Below are 18,839 nucleotides of genomic sequence, written 5' to 3'. Positions count from 1 at the left end.
TACTACGACTCTAAAGTCGTCAAGTCTTCATTAGGAAAGGAAGGATTCTTATTAAGGGAGAAGCTTGTGCCCCTGGATACCCATGACAAAGCTAGAAAATAAAAAGTCGTTTCGATTTGGCTTAGACATTCATAAATTATACATTTTATTTTTTACCAGTTCGCAGACTGGAGGAATTTAAGTTGGAGCGCTCTTATCATCAGTCTTATCAACTGGAGATAGTACTAGGGAGTGTGTGTTCCAAACTCAGTTTACAGTAAGCACAAAAGCGAGAGCGAAAGAAAACTATTGAACATTGAACGATTGTTAGATGCATTACCTAGCTACGACTAATAATACCATTGAAATTTAAGCTACAATACAAAAATAGTTGGAAAATCTTCTCTTTCTTGTTTACGGGGAAAGAATTAAGCGTGTAATGGTGGCCTAAGTCCACGCCACGCGTTTGCGGGCGAATTTAGGCGGCACAGCCGTCTCCGAGTTGACCACATTCATGGAGCGAGTCTTGCTAAGGCGTGGTGAATCGATCCCACCGCGTACTGGGGGCAGACTCTCCCACACATCAAGATTGAGATTCGAGAACGAGTCGGCCACTTTGGCCGGCAGATCCAATGAAGAAGACGAAGAGGTAGCTGATATCTCTGTTTCACTAGCCATCTGCTGAGATGTTGTTTCCGCCAACAATTCTGGATCTGGCATGGCCTGTTCCTTGCTAAGCTGCTCCAGGTGTTTGTTGGCCTGCTCTATGCCGGCCAAATGTGTGCTACGCAGCTCAACCAGCACCTGCTGCTGGGCAATGTTCTCCTGAAGGAGACCACTGAGACATTGATGCTCCTGGTCAATAAGTTTGGATAGAGTGGAATAGCGCTCCAAGTGCTGCTCACGCCAGTTGTCCTCACAGCGTTGCAAATTGTACTTTGCTTCCGATTCGTACATGGCGTCTATCTGGGAGCTAGCCAAAGCTTCTTCCTCCAATTGCTTCTTGCACTTGGCAAGCAGGGATTCCAGATCCTCTATCTTGGCTACATATTTAGACATTCGTTCGAGCAGATTAATGCATAGGGTAATCTGCTTGCGGTTTGTATCACTGCGTTGGCGAATAAATACTTTGATCTTCTTTAGATTGAAGGCATTTGAGATGTCTGGCTCCTGGAGCACCACAGCCGTGCTTTCTTCTAACAGTTGCTTTTCTTTGTTCAGTTCGCCAAGAAAAATACGAAATTGTTGCTCCTCCATCTTAAGTTTATCCGCCTCCTGCTGGCGTTCTTTTAACTCCGTCATGTGGGTCTCTTGCAGAGAGCGTAGTTCCTTAATCTCTTGTTCTCGTATCAGCTGACGTTCCTTGTGGGTCTGTTCGATGCGGAGCATATCCTTATGTAGTTGCATTTGGCGTTCGGCAGCCAAGGCTTCCTGTTGCTCTTTTTGTTGTTGGTTTTCGATTTGCTTGTCCAGCCAGTTAAGTTTGGCCAAAACCTCATTGTTTGACTTTGATTTATAAAGCAACTCCTCATCATCCACACCATGACGCCAGCGGCCATAAAGCTTGGCTTCCATCTCTAGTTTTCGTTTGAGTTGCTCCTGTTCCTTCAGCGACTGATTGACCCGGCCCAACAATTGTAGATCTTCTGCTGCCTTCTCACGCGTCTTCCTCTTGCGTCCCAGTTCAGAGTCGTAAACTTCGTTCTCCATATCCAGAAGATGACGCAATTTCGCCCGTCTTTCATTTAGTTCCACTTCTTTCTCCTGCTGTTCCTTTTGGGTTTGCAATTTCTTGCCAGCCTTCTCATAGTACTCCTTGTTTGTCCAGTTATCAAAGCGTGATGTGACCTTGCCCCAATGGTTATAATAGCGATTCACCTCCTGTGTGGCCTGCACTCGACTATTCTCCTGCTCCCGACGATGAGCGTAAGCCAAATGCTGCTGATTCAAGCGCGCCGACATTCTGAAAAAAAGAGAAAGGAAAAGAAAAGAAAAGGCGCCAGTTGAATGACAAGTTCATAAACTTTTTAAAGTGGGGCCAAGGCGAGACAAGTTATCGCCAACCCCCCCAACCATAACCATGGCCAGTCGTGCGTTTTTGCTTTTGTGCAAGAAAACTTCAATTTCAGAGAAAAATAAATAGCGCAATTTTCAACTTGTCCTGCAATTTGTGACACTTTTCGAGAAAGCAAAACTATTTTCAATTAGCTTCTTATATATGCGATACCCTCTCATACCTCTTACAGATGCGCGTACCTGATATTATGTAAGGATATAATAATATATATTTCACAGATTTCTACATAGAAATAAAAGTCTAACGAAATGCTTACTGTTCGATGTGGAGTCAAATTTGATTTCTCAGTTCCTTAAACTTTTCAGCCTACTCAGAACAGAAATGAACTACAAAACGATCGAGATTCTCCAGATAAAATTGTAAAGATGAATTATAGATTCTCCTTCACCGAGTTAGAGTGTAAACACGGTCGTTGTAAACTAAACTTATCGTTGGCTTCTTTAATTTGTTTGATTTTTTGTTGTGCTCCTGCTGTGAGTGTGTATGTGCTTTTAGCCTTGCTGCCATCACCGCAGCTGTCACTAACTGCCAAGCCAGTGAAACGACCCCAACAGCAGCAACTCAGGGGACTGGGGAGAATGGTAATGGGACCAAGCCCAACCAACTAGCAGCGATGTCGATGTTGAAAACGCAAAAACATGGCAAAATCTGTTACCCGGCAAATGTTGTTGCTCCTGCCCATCCAACTCAAAGCAAAACCATCGCCAGCCGCCACTGAGGCATCATTCAGAGAGTTGGTACGCTAAAAGTGTCCATTCCATTCCATTCAGACGAGGCTAACTGTCCATCCATTCTATCCCATCCATCAACGAGACTACGCTGCAATATGTCAGGAGAGTGGGATGGGAAATGGAATGGGGAATGCCACCGATGTGCGTACAGGAATTGGGATGCAAATGACCGTTGGCTTTGGTCTGGGGAACGCCACTCGGCTAATTTCACAGAGATTTATGGGTAGCACGAAGCACATTGATATATGCCAAATTGTTTACAAATTGATTGCATTATTAATAATGCCCACCAAAAAGTGTAAGCCTCTTTTGCCTCATTCAAAATTCAAAGAGAATGGCCACAGGGGAGAGAGATGGGGGATGATTGGAGAAGCAATTCGAAATATTCCACAAAGTACTTCTTATATCATGTGACAGACGAAAACTTTGGCAATAAATCAAAAAACAGGCGGTAGGCGGAGCAATATACCATAATATACAAATGGGCGTGGCATCGACACCTACACACACACACACACAGAGAGAGGAAGAAACACGTGTGCGCGCCCACATTTGAATCGCTGTGGCAACAGCAGAATGTAGACCTGGTGGTTTGAGCAGTAATAATAACAGGAACAACTTCATCAGAAATGCCAAGATGCCACCCTAATAGACTTAATACACTTTCGGCACACACAAATTCACTTCCTTAATTGAAATTTTAATTTGAATACTTTGCCAAAGTTTTTGGCACCCAGCCACAGAAGATGGAACAGATGGAAAGAGGGATGTAGAGAGGAGATGACATCGAAAGAGAAAGAGAGACAACCAGGCAGCAATAACAAACAGCCAAAAGTCGGTGTCGCCAGAACCAGAACCAGAGTGAGAGTTGGATTTGGTGAGGAGGGGGGCCCCCCCTTCACATCTCGGATCTCCTGCAGTCTCAGCGCTTTTCAATTTACGCGCCATGGCAAGTCGTTTGTCATTTTATGCGCCTTAATATATGGCATGTGCGTGCCTTTCTACAAGGATATGGCGACAGCAGCCAACAACACCACACCACACCCCCCACTACATCCCAATCCTAGCCTTACCCCGCACACAATCTGACTTTACCAACCAGCAAACCGTAACTAATCTGCCTAGACAATGATATTGCCAAACCAAAAAAAGAAAAAACCAACAAAAACGAGCAACATCTGATGAGAGTTGTATCTAGGCTAGCGAAAAGTTTAGCTCTCCTCAGCTTCTCCTGCCAACGACGACCAAAATATGTTGTAGTACAACATGGAACAGGAGCAACAGCCTGTGGTGGCACATCAATTAATTATCAGCAACAAAAAAAAGAAAGAAAAATATATATATTTGTATGTGTATGTAATAAAAAGGGGAGCCAGCAACACCAGAAGAAACTGGACTAATCTCCAGCTCCAAAAGGGGAACCCCATTTTGTCCCAGATAAATAATTTGCAATTACTTTTGTTAATTGTTACACACACACACACACACATATATATATGCACACGCACACATTCTTATTGCTATCTAATTGCTGTGAGTGTATGTGTAAGTGAGAATGAATTGTTGTTGTTATTATCGAGAGATAATACCTCTACCTTGGTGAATACCCTAAAAACTTTGTGATTTTTTTTTTATTTGTTTCATTATATATATATGTATGTATATTATCATTATAAACCCAAGAGCGTGCCAAGGCACAGTTAGCGCACAGGGCCACTTAATACCCTGATAAGATGTACGATTAGCGGCCAGCTGAATATAACAAAAAATATAAACAACTAACCATAAGCAACAATAATAGAAAACGAAGCACCGAAGAAGTTCAACATTTTTCACTTGGGGAAACAAAAGAAAAGATACCCTAAAGTAAAATTTGGAGAAATTATGCTAAATGAAATGATTCATAAAAAGACGTCTTTTAAATTTAATTTATCCAGTGGCTATGGTATATGAAAACCCAAATACAAAACAGAAAAATTCACAAAAATTAACTGTTATGTATTACGAATGAAATTTTAGATAGGGTTCCCCTAAGTGTCTCACCTCTTGCAAAAGTCTTAGAAAGTTACTAGGAAACATATGATATAAGGGCGAAATGTTGTTAGTTTTCAAAAGACTTTAAGTACTTTGATATCCAATCTATCAGATAGTTTAACTGGCAAAACTTATATAATTTAAAATAACAATTCAATTGTCTTTCTGTAAGATAAAAAGATTATTGTGGGAGTCACAAAACGATAGAACTAACTTTTTAGTATGAATGTTGAATATTTATATATAAAGAGTATTAAGTATTAAGTATTTATAAAGAGTATTAAGAGGCGGCATTGATAGATGATGTTAAAGTTAGTTCACAATTCGCTGCATTCATGGCAATTTGATGAAAGACAAAAAGCAAATTGGGGAAATTGTTTTTCAGTATCGATATGCTGCAACTGCAAAATACTTGATGTAGTTCTCATGCTCAGCCCATTCACTGGAAGAGTAGCACCTGAAGGCGGAGATTACAAGAATTAATCAATGGCACTTAAAGCTCTTCGGCTGCTACTTTAACATCGGCATCGACAGCGACAATGCCATCGACATCGACAATGGCATCACATTTCGTATGGTGCTTCCCGTGGTTGTTAGCGGTTTTCATACAAAAAAAAAAAACCCAACCAAAGTAAAAAAAAAAAAGACGTACATACGCTTGTTAGTTTTGTTAACGACATTGGCACGCAACATGGGCGACAAGAGGTCTGATTTGATTTTAGACACAGTCTCGGGCAACGGATTGGGGGCTAAGCCAACTCTCGACGTAGATACAATTCCAAAAGCAAAACAGGAACAACAACAACAACAACAACAACGTCAAATTGAAGAACAACAGATGCCTACAATTTGCGGTAAGTGCGGCCGTGTGCCACACACACCAATACATGCATACATACGTTAATTCAACTATTTCAACAATTTACTGTGTCTATCGTCAATTGTGTGTGTGTGTGTGTGTGCGAGAAAAGAACATGCGAAAAATTTCCCCTTTTAAGTTAAATAAATATTGAGATCCGTGTGGCCATGAAGAGCCCCCAGTTCGCTGCGTGTTTACCTTGCCACAAAAACTCATCAACACACAACAAATTAATAACCAAAATAACACAAAATAAACCGAAATGAGGTGGGCAAACGACTTGAACTTCCTTTCCTTTTGAGAGAACATGGCGGTGGTCCCCCGATACGATACGATTCGACTCGAAAAACCTGTGTTCACTCACTATACATTTAGTATTCTGTATTTTTTTTTTTTGTTACCATAAATTGACAACGGAAAATAAAATGCTGCTAATTTGTCTATCAAATCTGAACGTTTTGACTAAAGCAATTTAACAGTCGGCACATTTGTAGTGGGCTTCCCCTGGAAACCAACCAGGGGCATCCCCCAAAAGCCGGAGATGAAGCGAAAAGAAAGCACATACAAGGAGGCAAGTGCGGAAACCAGTGTGGTCACCCGACAAAGACACATAGAGAGTGAGAGTGAGAGAGAGATAGAGGCAGTGTGTGGGTCGACCGCAGAAGTTTCATTAATGCAACTCATTATGCATTTACAAGAATATTTTCTACCACGGATTTCTAAAGAAGAAAAAAATTCCATAAAATCATGTGATTTATTATTAAAAACATTCTTATAGAATAGATTAAGAGATTTCTCCGAAATTCTGTTTCAACGTCAACAACAAGACATATTTCTAGTTTTCTTAAAAATTTAATTTAATATGTAAATAAATTATATAATAATTTCTTGAAAAAATTCGAAATGAAAAACAAGGCAATTTTTTAGAAAGGTACAATTGATTTTGAATAGATATGTAAGCTTTAAGAAGCTTTGATTTAAAAAGTAGGGGATTATGATTAATTAAGATTAGATTTTAACTAACCTTTTGAACTTTAAACTATTTAACTATATTACTAAAAACTTGATTAAAATACTATAGTTCCTTCAAATTTCCCCATTGATTGTCTAATCTTTGGAATTGTAAAATATTAGTTTAGTTAGTTTACTGAACTATTAAAACTATGCCCAGATAATGAAAGCAATCTTTGTTAACAACAATGTCATTCACTTGGTAAGAATGATTCTGCATAAAAAAAAGGTCTTATCTCTCCTTCTAGCTAACAACAACCTTCACGTGTGACCGATATTGGTGGCAGAGTGAAATTGTTAAATGACCTCAAACGAAATGTTTATTAGTCATTAACACGACTCAACTACATACAAAACTAACTACATATCTAAATGGCAATGTGAACTAAAAACCGTTAAAAAATTGTCATCTGATAAGGTGGTTTCCGATCCGTGAACGAAGGGGGGGAGGAGGTGGGTTGGTTGGTGTTTGGGAGGCGAAAGGGAGCAGTAACTGCAGCAGTATTCAGATTTCAATAACTAAGGTTTAATTATCAATTCGTTACGTATTAAAATGAACCGATGATGCATTTTTGATGAAAATTCACCTCGTCATGGTTACGTGTTCAAAATGTAAGTCACTTAATGACTTCATGCTGAAGAAGGGCGCAAAAAAGTACCGTCAAAAAAGGTCACGAATTTAACATATTGTGTACTTTACATTTTAAAGCATTTGGAATTTCATTTGACCTTTGAAGAAGAGAGGGTGAATCTGCTTCTCCTTTGTCTCCTCCCCACCTTTCTCCTCCTAGTGATAAGAAGAACCTCTATCAGATGAAGAGTAAGAGAGCCCTCGTCCGCCCCATCCCCAAACCCGTCTCATGGGTGAGCAGAAATGAGAAAGTCACAGCGCCAAAGAGCGAGCATTTGAACGATCGGGAGCGGCAACTACAGTTAATCGTTAACGCTCACTCTGCTCGTTTGATCGTCCGATCGACGCTGAAAGTAAATTTCATGCGATTCAATATAAGTTTTTGTTTTGTGTTTGGCATTGCGACGGCGACGACGTCGTCGGCAGCAGCAGCAGAAGCAGCAGCGTCGTCGGTGCGAATTTCTGTTTCGTTCGTTTGTCTATAAACTGCGGTACGCCCTTATGTTGGCCAACATTCGCGCTTGTGATACCGAAACATAACATACCCAACAAGACCCTCATTGGGCGTAATATGTGAAGAAAAGTCTGACCTTCACACACCATACATAATACATACATACATACATACACACACATCCATAGAAATAATTTGCACAATTCTTGCCAACAAATACAACGAATAAACACACAAAAGTTCCTAAATCAAAGTCACATTTTGTGCACAAAATACAACAAGTTCCTATCAACAACAACAACAACAACAGCAACAAAACAGCGAAAATGACAGCAATGGGATTACTTTTGCTATCAATGATGGGTAAGTGAGAGCTCACAGACAGCCCAGTCCTGCCCACCAACACCCATATCTAACCAATAAGCCATATCAGTGCGACCCTGAAAAAAAAAACGATAAAAACAAAAATAGGCAACAGTTAGCTTGTTAGAGAAACGACCTTCTTATCAGCGCATTCTGCGCGCCTGTCACCGGCAATTAAATTCAGTCCGCCCTGAAAGAGATAATTATCTCGTCTGTAACTAAACCGATATGCGTGGATACATATTGTATAATGAAAATACATACATATGCATCTGATTTCTCATTAAATTAATTACTTGCATTTAATAATTTTGTCATTTCTGTGGATAACACACAATTACACACACATACAAGACAGAGAGAGACAGACAGAGAGAGAGAGAGAGAGAGTGAAAGACCCCTTTCAATTCACTTTTTTTTTCAATATACCTATATTATATATAATTATGCATATTTTGCACACTTACTTAGTAAAGTCTCCTCGAATCGTAGTGAAATTCGTAAAAAGAACAACAACAAAATCTAAAAAGTCCTAAAGGACGCAAAAAATTAAATCAAAGTTTCCCTAAATAAATAATTCGGCATAATATTATTATCCTTTCAAGTTGAATCGCAATTGATAAATTGTAAGAATTACTACCAAAAAGTATAAAAAAAGTTAATTGAATGAGTTTAATAAGTTTACAAGTATAACACACAAAAACTGTTCACTGGCAATTTAAATTCATAAATTGTTATGTGCAATTGCTTTAATTGTGATTATATGAAATTCTAATATCAATTTCACATGGACAATATTTCATAAATAAAATTAAGTCCACAAAATTCACAAAAAATGAATTCAAATCCTTTTTTTTTTGACAGAAAAAACAAACGAATAACTACTTGAAATGCTTGAGTTAATTTTAAAAGCCAATTTACAACATTTACAAAATTTTTGGTTCCGAGTCAAAGAGATAATATTCCATTTAATGGGAAGATGAGAACAATTCTAGTAATGAGAATGACTAAGCCATGTTTATGCCCATGTTGTTGTTCGCTAGAACGGGGAAATATGCAAGAATCGGGAATTATTTAAATGTTTTTTTTTATTTTTTTCATTCTTAGAGTAAATTCCACACTTTAAGTGCAAATTCCAGGCCATTCAGAATAGATTACAGAGCATTCCATAATTGTTTAAACCAAATTGACACTTTCTCCTTCTTGTTGCTTTTTGTTTTTATAATATTAATAATATGTGCATTTTGTTGGTGTTTCTTTTTTTAAACGGTTTTGTTTTTATTCTTATTGCTTTTGCATTGTTTTTGATGTTTGTTTGCCACCGACTCTGGGGGGTATTTTTTTAATTTTTTTTTATTTTCGTGTTTTTTTATACCCTTGCAAAAAGGGTATATTAATTTTGGTCAGAAGTGTGCAACGCATAGAAGGAAGCATCTCCGACCATATAAAGTATATATATTCTTGATCAGCACGACGAGACGAGTTCAAATAGCCATGTCCGTCCGTCCGTCCGTCCGTCCGTCCGTCCGTCCGTCCGTCCGTCCGTCCGTCCGTCTGGATCAACGCAAACTCCTCCTAGACCGTAAGAGCTACAGAGCTGAAATTTTGCATGTAGGCTTTTATATACTGCAGGCGTTGTATATCTCGGATTCAGCCGGATCGGATCACTATATCATATAGCTCCCATACAAACGCCAAAGTCACGAACAGTGACTTTTCTTAATAACTTCGTTATTTTTTGAGCTATTGTCGTGAAATTTAATATTGGTGAGTTAATTACACATATAAACGACTATGCCAAATTTGATCAAGATCGGGTGACTATATCATATAGCTCCCATAGGAACGATCTTTCGAAAACAGTGACTTTTGTCAATTACTTCGTTACTTTTGAAGCAATTGTCATAAAAATTTATATTTCTCAGTTTAGCATAACTATTAATGACTGTGCCAAATTTGATTAAGATCGGGCGACTATATCATATAGCTCCCATAGGAACAATCGGTGGTGAACAGTGACTTTGATCAATATGTTCGTTATTTCCTAAGCCGTTCTTTCGCAAACATTAGACCTTTTACACAAAAAACTTGCAAGGGTATACAAACTTTGACGCGGTCAAAGTTAGCCCCGGCCCTCTGGTTTTTTTTTTTAAGTGAGTGCGACTTAATTTCAACCATTTTATCCGTGTACAATACATATTTGTTTAATGGACGAACTCTTCACTCTACACATACGCACGTACTCACGTATGTGTGTGTGTGTGTGTGTGTGTGTGTGTCTGTATGGGTGCATGTCTATATTATGTGCTTTGGTTGATTAAAAACAAACAATTAGTGCATGGGGGCGTACACACACTATGGGCAATTGGATGTTGTCAGGGATGACGGGAAGTTGTGGCAAGGGGATTTCTCTAATTATTTGCTGGCAAATTAAATACTTCAATTATGCGCAAAATCTCATCAACGATAATATAGGCAAACGCCTCGATAGCATGGCCTAGGGATTAATGAAAAATTATCAAAGAACTATGCGACCCCAAAAAAAAAAACCAAACAAACTCTTTCCTCTCCCTCTCTCTATCCCTCGTTGTCTCTGTGTCTCCCTCTCCATAACGCGCTCCGTTCTAATATCAAATTACTTTTGCCTTTTGCCATTTTTGGGAGAGTTGTAAAGGGTGTTAGAGGCGTTTGGCTCAAGCCACGCCCACTCACACTTGCATCTACTCATCAAGTATGCTATAGTAAATTATTTTTCACAAACCTGTACGTGTGTGTGTGTGTGTCTGTGTAATGTGGTTTGTGAGTGTTTGTGTGTGTGTGTTTGGAAAAGTTTGCAACATTGATTAGGCCAACGAGTTTAATGTTTACTTTATTAGGCCGCGTAATTAGGAACAACAATTACAAGAGGGGGAGGGGGAGAGTGTGGCAGGTAGCAGCAGGTGGCAAGGTAAGCTGGCTTTACTGTAAATATAACTGTAATTAACATGTTATACTGAAAAGCAAGCAGCATAAATTAAACAGCAAATGATTTGGCAGTCTCTCCTCCACTAGGAACTCCACCCTGATCCTGCTCTGTTTATTATTCAAGCACGCGCCGCCAATAGAACTACCGCAAAGTGCCACGCCCCGCACCGACCCGTCCGCCCCATCGCATGCCGCAGCAACTGCCCGTTGTTAAGAGGAGACGCTCCAGAATCGGGATAGGTGTAAATGTGCGGCCGCGAACACAAAAATGTTGTGCGTGGTGTGTGTGTCTGTGTGTGTGCGCTCTCCAAATTTTAATTAGAAACTGCTGCTATTAACTTAGTCAAGTGCCCCCTGACTTCCATTTCCTGCCACCATTTGGTCTCAGTTTTCTCTCCATTTTATACCCATTTTCCAACCATTTTCTCTACCATTCCCGTATAAGTTTTTCGTATGCATATAAATGCGAAAAGTCGTCGCCTCCGCCCCCATCCCGCTTCACTCCAAAATGTTCATGTCCTCGTCGTCGTGTGAAGTTTGCTAGACGGCGTCGATGAATCCTTGGCAAACTTGGCCAAAATGTATGCTGCAAAAGTTATGCTCACACCTACACCCAGACAAACACACACACACACAGCAGACCGGAATGGAATAGTTTTTGAAATATATTTGCCTTTGCATTTATGACTAGTGGCTAGAAGTTCTTTTTTTTTTTATGTTTGAGGCAATGCGGCAGTATTAAATTTCAATTTTTTGTTGTTGTTTAGCATAGTCAAGGTGTTGAATTTGGCCTACAGAGCCCAAAAGGCAGAGCCACAGCCAGTGCCAGATTTTAAAGTCTACGGTCTACGGAGCTCACCCCCAACTCGATGAATACGCTGCTTGGATGACTGCCACCTGTTGTTGTTGAGTTGTTTGCTAGCTGTTTAAATAATTTAATCCATTTAAAACTTTAATGCTGACTCATCAACAAAATGGGCAACAAATGTAGGAAGCATAAAACAACGACTAAAACAAATTACCAAACGAACTGTAAATACCCTAACAAATCTAACCAACAAAGTCGACAAGACTTTGCGCACCACATTGAATGAGTTATTCATTCGATAAAAAAACATTTAAGCCTTTTTGGTAATTTAATTAATGTTTGTGCTTGCTGCCTGGCAAAGAACTTTTCGCAGCTGCGAACTGTAAACACATTTTCCAAACATATATATTTGGATGGGGGCAAAAAAGGAAACCCCCCACGAAAGGCAAATACAAATAATGGGCAATTAAGTGGTGAAAAATTTTCCATATAAATAGAATAAGAAAAATATGTAAAATACTTGCAAACTTCATGCATGTGCCACCTGTTACCCAACAGTGATGTAAATCAAATAACGAAATTAGTTGTTGAGACTATTTAATACCTCACTTTCTCTCTTTTGTTTTTATAAACATCTAAATGAATGTTAAAGTCCAATATGAAACAACCGAATCACAGTCTAAGATCTCACGTCTTTACGTATTGATTCTATTAATGAGCTTGTTAATGTTGGTCAAACTTTATGGCCTAGTTAGTATACTCTATGAAATGAATAGTGTAAGCATATAATAGCGAACAAACAAAACAAATCACCTAACAAACTTTTTGTGCATATTTAATGTGCTTTGAGGCCGGTTTATTAATTGACACATTCGATGAAGATGACGGTTAGACTTTGTTGATGCAAAACGGTGAAAGAGAGAAAGAGAGAGGAAGTGAGAGAAAAAAGAAGCGAGAGATTGAGAAACATATATATATATATATAGAGAGAGACTTGTTTTCGTGCAATTATTTTAATACCCAACTCTGACTCTCGCCAATCTATTCACTCTGAGCTCTCTAAATTTCGCACGGGGAATTTTCTGCAATACACCATCGTCCAATGGAATTTGTGTGTGTGGCGGTGTGTAATTTTTTGGGGTCGGCTGGGTGTCTCATTCATTGCGAGTTCTCGCCTCGATGGAAGCGGGACCGCAACAGCCACAACACCGCCACGTGGGGGAATCCGCCAATCATTTATCAATGGAATGTACACGAGCTCACGCGCCGTAACCAGACACCGCACACCATCAAAAGCAAAAGCAAAAGCAACACCAACAGCAAAGCCAATACCAACACAAGAGCAACTCCAGCCAACTCTGATAAAGTTTAAGTTAAACAACTGATGCAATTAATGCTAACAAACTTTTCTAGAGACACTGAGAGATTTCTACATAGTTTTCCCTTCGCGTGGTGTGCCTCAAGCAAACAAAAGCCAAAGTAAAGTTAACTCAAGGCCAACTACTGGGTCTTCTGGACTCGTATTTCTTTTTTTATTATCTACAGGTTACAGCCAGCATATGCAGCAGGTTGGTGGTCCAGACGGCGGCAGCGGTTCGCGTCTCTATTCACGTCAGGATTGGGGCGCCCGTCTGGCAAAGCAAGTGGAGCATTTCCCCGGACCGGCACCATATGTAATCATTCATCATTCGTATATACCAGCCGCCTGCTTTACCACAGAAGATTGTATGAAGAGTATGCGGAGCATGCAGGACTTCCATCAATTGGAACGTGGTTGGAACGATATTGGCTATAGCTTTGGCATTGGTGGAGACGGCATGATCTATACGGGACGTGGCTTCAACACAATTGGTGCCCATGCTCCCAAATACAATGACAAGAGTGTGGGCATTGTTCTCATTGGCGACTGGAGAAGTAAGTACCAAGAAACCAACTAACCATTCTATATTAGCAGTTGATTAAATGTTTCAATCATTTTCACTCGCAATTAGCTGAATTGCCCCCACAAAATATGCTGCAAGCAGCCAAGGATCTAATTGCTTTCGGTGTGGCCAAGGGTTACATTGATCCGGCCTACAAGCTGTTGGGCCATAGGCAAGTTCGTGACACTGAATGCCCCGGTGGCAGACTGTTCGAGGAGATATCTTCCTGGCCACATTTCACAATTCTCAACACAACCGCAACGGATGTGAAATCAACGCAAGCAGCCGTACAGAAAGTTTAGTTTTGAAACAAAACAAACCAAACAAACAACAAATAATTCAACAACAGAAGCTACAAACAACGAGTTTTTTACATTGTCAAGGAGCTTATCCAGTATTTATAAACACATACACACACAAAATAAAACAATTACTAGCAAATAATACTACTTTAAATAAAAAAAAAATAAATAAAAAACTACTGTCAAATAACAATTGTCTGTGTTCTCTCAATTTTTATATAATTGCATTTAATTTGCCTACAGAAAATCTCTTTTCAATTAGAGACGCGTTTTTTGCTTTCTGTTTTCTGCTTCCTGTCTCGTTTTGTTGTGTGTGTGTGTGTGTGACAACCTGTGCTTTGAATTTGTGTTGACCGACGACCCATCAAATTGAAAGTTTTTTTTCTATTTCATTTTTTTATTGGCGTCATTGGTTCGCTCGATTTTTATTGATTTTACACGCTGTGTGAATTTTATGAGCGAAAAACAGAAGCAACAACAACTAACAGAAAAATCATTCAAAAAGCTACGCCCCAAAAGTATGCAATAGAATAATGTTTGCCCAATACATTAAAAACGCCACCCAAAAGTATTTCTCTCGAAAAAATCAAACAGAATTTTCAGTTTCAGTTGAATAATTTTGTTTATACGTTTTGTTTTTTGTATTTTTTCTCTCTGTTTCTATTTGAAACAAATTATTTAGTTACCACGTTGGTCAAAGCTATTGCAATTTTAATTTAGACATCCGTTGGGACTTTGATTCAAAATGTTTCAATTATTGAAAAGCTATTTTTCGTTTTTAGATGGAACGTTAACAAATCTGTCGTCTTGTTTTGCAAATGTCCCAAATGATTGCCAATTGGAGCGTTATGCAAAATGTTGAAACAATTATTTGCAAATTGCAACAACCAGGATTCAAGATTGAAAACCGCAGGATAACTAAGTGAAAAGCTTAAACTAGTCACTTAATAATGGTTCGCCCTATCTATATAGAACAATGACGATTTGAATGAGAAAGTAGGACAAATCGAAATTGTTGGATAAGGCTTGATTATTTTAAATTAACATCATTGAATTTGGCTTTTTAAAACCGTCCATGGAATGATAAAAAATAGTTAGAAAGAAACTTGAAACAATAACATCATTTGCAGAATATATTCTAATGTCAATTTATAAAATTTGAAACCCGCAAAGCATTGTTCAATTACCAAATAATGAGCCAGATCTTAAGCGTAATTGCATGCAATCGATTTGCAATCATTGAAACTCTATAAATACTGTCACGCACTAATCGATAGCTGTGTGTGCCAATCAGTTGACCACAAATGTCAAATTGTATGCAACAACAGAAGGAACAGTCAACGGGAAACTAGGCAAGAGGAAAATGTAAATAAGTTAAAGAAAAGCAAAAGCATATCTCTATCTCATCATCATCAAAGCTAAACACACAGAAGCACTAATGGGTCTGGATTTTCTAGACGAGTGGTTTTTATCACAGGGTAAGATGTGATTCCCTTCTCCCTCACCTCACAACGCCCTAAAACAACTTAAAGAAAGCCAAAATAATTGAAAGTGTCGCCCACGCGTCAAAGAACTTGCGTAATTGAGAGACCTAGTTACTTGTACTAAGCCAATTGATGGCATTAAATTGTCAAAACTGGCAAAACAAACAGAGGGAAATCATCCTTGAAGCAGGCCATCATCTCGCGAGATATTAATAATTCCAGAGTTTCATTGAACTATTGAGAATATGTTGTTCTTGTTGTTGTTGTTGCCGCCGATGCTGCACCTGCCATAAGGTCAGTGAGTTAGCGCGATTCCGAAAACATGGCTAAAAATATTCTGTCGGTCAAACGAAAAATACAATTTTCATTTCATTTTCAATTCTTAGAGACAGAGAGCAAGATAGATAAGAGAAAATGTGCGAGAGCTCATTCCTGCAGAGAGAGAAATATTCATTTTTTTTGGCTTTTTCGAATACTTTCAAGCATTTGCCATGGCGTTAAAAATATATGAATTTAGTTTTTGAAACGCCGTCATAGGCGCAGCGTGCCTTCAAATTGCCCAAAATTATCTCCTCTCGCGGTTTTTGCCTGTCTGCCTCAGTGTGCGTTCGTTTATGTGTGTGTATGTGTTCTTGTTTGTGGTTTTCACTGTATGTGGGTGTGTGTGGCCTACCTAAACGATGCATATATACTCAAAATATATATATAAATATGTATATATATATATTGTCTATAAACGGCAGAAGCTGCATCAAGTGAACGAACCAAATTAATTCAGTGAAAACGAGTTAAATCAATTTCCAAAACAAAAACAAATAAATGCGCAGAATTTTTAAATATTAGTGAAAACGTTTGCACAATTTGATTGCCCCTGCCGCTGCCTTTTAACAATATAATATGCCAAAAGAAAAATATAGAAGATAAAATTTAATTTGAAATTGCTCTATTTGCCGAATGATTAAATTTTTTCTTGTCCAAACAAGCGTCAAACAAGCGTATCCGTCTGATTCATGAATGGAATACAGATATATACATATGTATATATATATAAATAAACATATACATATCTGTATATTTAGTTCTTTTCTAAATTTATACTCGACAAGTATTAAAAGAACTTTCCCAACGAAAATATGTTGACTAGTAGAAATGCTTTTTAAATATGTCACACAATTTATTTGAAATAAAACATAATTTTTCACACATTTGATTTAAATGAAAATCGTCCCCGCCGTTGAGGTTATTTTATCGAAAAATCGGCTAATCTGATATTGGTTTAATTGTGAGCAAAAAACATCTTTTGCATGGAATTCAGTTAAGCAGTTTGTTTGGCTTATGGCTAAATTAGTATAAAGGAAATAGAGGATACATATTTTATACAAGAATCTGATAGAATCAAATACAATACCAAATACAGAATTAAATATAGTTAGTCTAAGTGTTAGTATTGATATTACAAGTCCTTTAGTTCGCAAAGAAATGCAACAATTTATTAGAACGAGTTCCTCTCGTTAATTCCAAATGGAATAAAGATAAATCAGATCAAAATTAAAGATTTAAACAGCAGCCATTTGATAGAAAAATAATTTCTTAAAAATTATCTTAACAATCAAAAATTATTTTAGTTAATATTTGCTTCTATTTTGAATTGCAAAGTTTTCTTTAAATAATTCTTAAATGCATTTCATTTTATTCCAAAATTTCGATGCATTTTCAGTACACAATTATTTTGGGGTCTTTTGCCTTGTCTCTTTTCTGTGTCCGTCTGCCCACAACCAACCCCACCCACTTCCTCCTCCCACCGCGGATCCACCTAATATGACGGCATATTTATAAGTAAAATTTTTATTTGCATGTCATGTTTAATTAACGCAACCATTCCAAAAAAAAAAAGAATAAGAAAACCAAGAAAAATCTTCGCTTTTGCCAAAAAAAAAAAGAAGCAAATTGCAAAGGAGAAATGGAAATGGAGAAGGCGGACCTGAAACAGAAGCCATGGAAGTGGCAATGGAATGAAACAAATTCGGATTTTATTCCTATTTTTTTCTGTATTTTTTTGTGTACTTTGTGAAACGAGCCAGTTGAAAAGGCAAAAGACGAAAGCGCCAGAGAATTTCGTGTTTTTTTCTCTCCGTTCGATTTCCATACCCTATGTACATATGTGGGATAGAAAAGCTTATTAGACTCGTCCAGAAAGTATCTTACAGATAGAATTCGAAGATATTTCCATAGCATCACCTTGCATTACCTTTGAGATGTATTTCTAGAACATATTTTTAGTTACTTCAAGAGACAGAAATGCAAAAAAAGAAAGATAAATAACATTTTTTCTTGCATTTAGATTTAAATCGGAATTTAAAGAAATTTAGTCTAAATGATTTTCCTATTTGATTCAAAGATCTAGTATAAATACAGCATCAAACATTGTATATAAATTCATAAATGGGAGGAGAATCATCTTTTCACCAAGTTAGAGATCAGAGAGAGATCTTATCTATCAATCATTCTCTTCAATCCGTGTAATAGATCTTTCTGCTTTGGTAGATAATCACTTGAGTTATTATTTAATATTCACAAGTTTAAATGATTTTATTAAATATTACTCATTGGTAATATGTAGGAAACAATTTGTGACAATAGAGATCTTTGGAGTTGATAAATACTTGGAGTTGGAAACACCCCATTCTGGAATAGGGTATCCGAAAGTTGGCGCCCGGACATAAACTGCGGAATTTCTCGTTCCGTGTTTGTTAGACGAATGGGACTAGCTCTCTCTTTCAGACGCTTTTTCGGCTGCTTCTCTCAGCGGCGGCACAAAGAACCTAAAATTAAATATTTTCGCTTTTCTTTTTTTTTTTTTTTTACATATCGCAGGCAGTGGCAGAGCAAATTGTTCTCGTTGTTGTTGCTGTTGTTGCTTGTGTTTATTGAAGTGCATGTGTATCGGGGCAGTTAGCTGGATACAATGTAGTACATATATGTGTATATCTATCATTCTATATACATATGTATACATGGACTAAACTTTTAACAAAGCATTTTTCTGGGCAGTTAGATTTCTATTGCGATTTCTATTTGCCAGATCCTGTTGTTAGTTCGCGTTGGAGGGTGGTTCAATGGGATGTATGTAGCATTCAATGTGCATGAGACTATGACACAAAGGCCTATATTTTGGCTGTTGCCTCGTCAGCTAGAAGAACCAACAATAGCAACACCAATA

General features: G+C 38.0%; 2 protein-coding genes across 5 annotated transcripts in view; one reads left to right on the top strand and one right to left on the bottom strand.

Moving 5' to 3' along the window:
- Positions 1-115: 115 nt before the first annotated feature.
- LOC6646889 (trichoplein keratin filament-binding protein) overlaps positions 116-18,839 on the bottom strand; it is a 29,651-nt gene continuing 10,927 nt past the window's right edge. The window contains exons 1-2 of one of the 3 annotated variants that reach the window (XM_002069908.4): positions 2,217-2,306; positions 116-1,942 (exon numbers count right to left, since the gene is read on the bottom strand). In XM_002069908.4, coding sequence (XP_002069944.1) covers positions 427-1,941 — 1,515 coding nt within the window. In that variant the 5' untranslated portion in view covers position 1,942; positions 2,217-2,306 and the 3' untranslated portion in view covers positions 116-426. Of the gene's footprint in view, positions 1,943-2,216; positions 2,307-18,839 lie in introns of those variants that run through there. The other 2 variants (XM_023178677.2, XM_023178676.2) reach the window with 2 other exon arrangements.
- LOC6646890 (peptidoglycan-recognition protein LB) lies at positions 5,491-14,282 on the top strand. Of its 2 annotated transcripts, none has more exons than XM_015177384.3 (3): positions 5,491-5,675; positions 13,457-13,825; positions 13,903-14,282. In XM_015177384.3, exons 1-3 carry the CDS (start codon positions 5,513-5,515, stop codon positions 14,133-14,135), a joined length of 765 nt encoding a protein of 254 aa, XP_015032870.2. In that variant the 5' UTR covers positions 5,491-5,512; the 3' UTR covers positions 14,136-14,282. The 2 variants fall into 2 exon arrangements, with proteins under 2 accessions (XP_015032870.2, XP_002069945.1); XM_002069909.4 differs by lacking the exon at positions 5,491-5,675 and adding an exon at positions 7,752-8,139.

This window comes from Drosophila willistoni, chromosome 3R, assembly GCF_018902025.1.
Source record: "Drosophila willistoni isolate 14030-0811.24 chromosome 3R, UCI_dwil_1.1, whole genome shotgun sequence".
Taxonomy (NCBI): Eukaryota; Metazoa; Arthropoda; class Insecta; order Diptera; family Drosophilidae; genus Drosophila; species Drosophila willistoni.
Note: the sequence above shows the minus strand (reverse complement) of the source record. Positions and strands in the feature narration are given on the sequence as shown.

Bases quoted from the DNA above. Each gene is read 5' to 3' on its own strand.
- LOC6646890 (XM_015177384.3), top strand. From the start codon at position 5,513: ATGGGCGACAAGAGGTCTGATTTGATTTTAGACACAGTCTCGGGCAAC. The intron at 5,676-13,456 runs GTAAGTGCGGCC...TATTATCTACAG, and splicing joins ACAGATGCCTACAATTTGCG to GTTACAGCCAGCATATGCAG. The intron at 13,826-13,902 runs GTAAGTACCAAG...ACTCGCAATTAG, and splicing joins TCTCATTGGCGACTGGAGAA to CTGAATTGCCCCCACAAAAT.